Source organism: Miscanthus floridulus, chromosome 7 (assembly GCF_019320115.1).
Source record: "Miscanthus floridulus cultivar M001 chromosome 7, ASM1932011v1, whole genome shotgun sequence".
Taxonomy (NCBI): domain Eukaryota; kingdom Viridiplantae; phylum Streptophyta; class Magnoliopsida; order Poales; family Poaceae; genus Miscanthus; species Miscanthus floridulus.
Genome location: NC_089586.1, coordinates 48,209,706 through 48,213,631, shown reverse-complemented (window position 1 = coordinate 48,213,631; position 3,926 = coordinate 48,209,706). Strand labels below are relative to the sequence as shown.

Genomic DNA, 3,926 nt, shown 5'->3' with positions numbered 1-3,926 from the left:
TGAACTGCTCGCATTCTGTCTATTCTCATCATTTTGCTCTGGCACAGACGTTGGCAGTTGCTCACCTGCCAGCGAATCTATTTGTGGCAAAAATCATAAACTTATTACCTTACTTGTAATGTGCTTTTAAGATAAAGTAGAAAATAGGGCTAACCTTTCGCAACTTGCTTTGGAGATCTTTCACCAACAGGTTCTTGGGGGACTGGGGTCTGCAACGCATGAAACAGTTGATTATAAATAGTTTTGCTTAAAACAATAGTAGTAATGATAAAAATGACAGAGTGCTCATACTGGTTGCGGTGGTTGTATAGGGTGCTGCGCACGCAACTCTGCATCTTGTCTGGCAAGCATCGCTCGCTCGGCCTTTCTCTTTTGCTTGCTCAGGTTCTTCTTGTAGTTGGCCACAAACCTGTCAAGCTCCCAAAGTGTCTCAGCATCCATGCTATCAATTTCAACCTCAATCTCATCATCATGCTGCATAACTGATAGGTTCTTGTTCTTAATGACTTGCACAACAGCATCAAGCTTCTCTGGCGGCAAATTCTGGAGGTTCTCACTAAGCTTACGCTTCTCATCTATTGTCATGTCCCTCTTATTTGGATCCTTTGCCCTTGGTTTCTTCATTGATGGAGTACGGGTATAAGTGGGAGTATGACTGATTGGTCTTGAATTGGTGTCCAATGCCATGTGGTGTCTCATCGAATCTGACCTCTCTAGGAAGCGCAGGTCAATTGGTGGAGGTGGAAACTTCTTCGGCAATGGAGGACACGATGCGAGGTAGTTAACCTCAGCCTCAATCTCAGGCCACTGTGCCTCAAAGATTCCTGACAACTGCTCTGCCATGAAATGCACATCCTGACCCTTGGGGTTATATGTCATCGCATTATGGAAAGTGAGCCGGACATCCTCAGCAAACTCCTTCGGGTTCCTGTACTGCCCATGGCTGAGCCGTCCCCTTACCGTGCCAAAATCCATTGGGTGCTTGATAATAGTAAAATAATCATGCAAACCAAGTGCAACTGGATCAACAGGCTTGTTGAACACCCACCCAAACTTGTGCTTCATTAAGCGGCTCAGAAGTGATGAGGACTTCTTGAACGCATGAGAGTAGAGCCGCCGCTCGGCATCAAAGTCTGCGCCACGAGATTCTAGGGACCTATGCTTCTTCTTGTGGTGCTTGGATTTCTTGCGCCCATGTGAATCTGAGGGAGGAATCCTATCCTTGGCAAGCAAGAACTCCGATTTTTGGTACAATTGATTGGCCTTTGGCGTCCGTTTCTCCTTCTCAAAGGCTTCATTACGAATAACTGACACGGTTAGTGGTCTGCGCTGCAGCAGCGTGCGGCCAGGAGTAACGGCAGCTGCAATCTGAGCAGACACGGGCACCGCCATATCACCAGCTGAGAACTGCGGCTGCTGCACATACCCAGCATCCACCACCTGCTGCTGTGTTGACAGCACCATCAAGGGCAAAGGCGCGGGCTCAGAAGCCTCCCGCTGCACCAGGGCCTCGGCAGCCTCCTTCAGCCGCTTGGAGAGCACGCGGACCTGGTCGAGCTCCCCCGCCAGCCGGCGCCGCAGCTCACTCCTCGCCCTGCGCTTCCGTGCTTTCTCAGCCTTCTCAGCCGCGGCGGCCGCCCGGTCGTCGCCGTGGCCGTTAGGAACACCGCCGCCGACCCGGTTCAGCCCAGACGAGGGGTCCCCCGAGGCGGCACCGCGTTCCCCAGGCGGCGCCCGGGCGGGAGCCGAGGCCGGCGCTGCCGGATCGGGCCGCGCCGCAGCGCCCGCGGCCTCCGCGCGGCGGATGTTGCGGCGAATCGAGGATAAGGTTTCCGAAAGGGGATTCGGGGCAGGAGTAGGGGCAGGGGCGGGGGCGGGAGCGGGAGCTGGGACGGGGACGGGGGCAGGGGCAGGGGCTGGGGCGGGGTCGGGGGAGGGGGCGGGAGCTGGTTCTGGAGGAGGAGGTTTAGGGTTTTTGTGGGGGTGCTTACGGGTGTAGACCTTGATCTCCGCGGCCCAGCGCGACCTGGGCGGAACGGCGGGAGCAGCCGGCGCCTCCACGGCGGGGGCAGGTCCCGGCGTCGGCTCCTCCCCGCCGGCGCCGTCGCCGTCGCCGGGAGGGTCGGAAGCCATGCATAAACCCTAAATCCGGGGCCCAGGAGGCGGGGGGCGGCGCGGAATTGGGGAATTAGGAGGGTTTTTGCGTGGAAACCCTAGGGAAAAATTTTCTGTGGTGCTTCGCGGCTCAGATTTTGATATCTTGCTGCGGCTATGGCGGTGGAGCGCGGATGGGGGAAGGGGTTGGTGGCGTCGGACGCGTCTTCTGCTTTTGTGGGGAAGGACTGGAGCTGAGCCGACGAGCGTCGCAAAGAGTGGGCAGGTGCGGGCGCTCGTGTAATCCTGGCCGTTAGAATCGGCTTCTTCAGGCCATGTTTGGTTGAGCCGTTGATTTTGAAAAGAGACAGATTGGTTCTATAGCATCTAAAGATTATAAAATTCGAAAAATACCACCGAAAGAACTTCGTTACATAAAATATCACTAAAAGATGTAATTGTTGTCTAAAACTAGCATTCCGTCACGTTGAAGGTAACAACGTCAGCATCATCGATTTCCGTCCATCTAAAGGCAAAAAAAATCCAACTCCCAGCCGCTGGCAAGATGTAGCGCGCGTCGACGAAGAACTACGATGGGTACGTGCTAATGGACAACGCGTGCTCCACTAGGCACTAGCCGTCAGGGCGGCCTGGCCTTGGCGCGCCTCACGGCCGCCTTCCGTGAGGCGAGGAAGACGGTGTAACACCCCGGTGTTATGCCTGCATTTAGGCATTGCTAATCATACAGGTCATGCATCATAAAGCATAATCATCATACATGCCTAATCGTGTGAATAATAATTGAGACATTTATTCGAAACATCTGAAACATGCGTGAAACCTAGATGTTGCATACACCTGTTCAAGGATTGTTTTACCCTAAATTTTTCTTGCTAGGTTAGAAAAACATGTTTGGCTACTGTTGTAAAGCATCTAGAATTGTTTATCACAATTTTTGGAGCAAGGTTTGTATTTGAATTATTGCCAAATGTTGCTTTAAAAATAAATTCCAAAAAATTAGGGTTTTGAGCTAAATATGGACTTTGAAGTTACAATTCAAAATCTAGAAAGAATTTGGCTTTAGTCATAAAAGCAAAGTTGTAGAGAATTAAATTCTAAACAACTTTCATTTTTGGTACATTTTCAAAAGAGGTCATTTTCTTGCTCAAAATAATGTTTGAAAGATGGCATTTAAAAATTTCTTGAAAATAAATTGAAAAATTCCATTTCTATTTTTCTGGGCCGCCGCCTCGCTTCTGGCCCGCCAGCCGAAGCCGGCCCAGCGAGCCTCCCGCGCCGCACGCGCCTCGCCTCGGCCCAGCCCCGCGCCGCGCCAGCCCGGCCTGCCTCCGCGCGCCGCGCCTTCTTCTCCCGCGCGCCGTGCCCGTCGCCGCGCCACGTCCCGACCGCGTCAGGCGACGCCCGCCGCGTGTCCACCACGCGCCCGGTGATGAGTACAGGCCCGATCTTCCGAGAGGTAGCCGGTAAGTTCGATTTGTGGAGATCTCGACGTTGGCGATCCGGCTTCAAATCAGACACGATTCGAACCCTGCAACCGTTACACCACCGCTCCGTTGGTTATCAACCAAGCACAACTTAATTGACCTCGCCAAGAAGGCTTTTCCTGCAAGCGAATCGAAGAGCACAAGCAAGAAGGTAAAACACGCAATCTGAAATTGCAAATATGAATGACGCGAATATCAATAGAGGGTTCAAGAACTCGGTTCCAAAGGACTAATCGACATAGTGGAGGAGATCAAGAACGGGGGCCCTGGATCACTGTAAAAGAATTTGTCACCACAGTTACAATGAACGATTCAGTTTCTCGATGG

The 3,926-nt window shown here is 52.6% G+C and overlaps 1 protein-coding gene across 1 annotated transcript in view; it reads right to left on the bottom strand.

The window, feature by feature from the left end:
• Positions 1 to 2,328, bottom strand: part of LOC136465476 (uncharacterized) — a 4,736-nt gene extending 2,408 nt beyond the window's left edge. The window contains exons 1-3 of the mRNA XM_066464192.1: positions 292 to 2,328; positions 155 to 209; positions 6 to 77 (exon numbers count right to left, since the gene is read on the bottom strand). Of these exons, the coding sequence (XP_066320289.1) occupies positions 6 to 77; positions 155 to 209; positions 292 to 2,133 (1,969 nt within the window). The 5' untranslated portion in view covers positions 2,134 to 2,328. The remainder of the gene's footprint in view (positions 1 to 5; positions 78 to 154; positions 210 to 291) is intronic.
• Between the last annotated feature and the right edge of the window lie 1,598 nt (positions 2,329 to 3,926).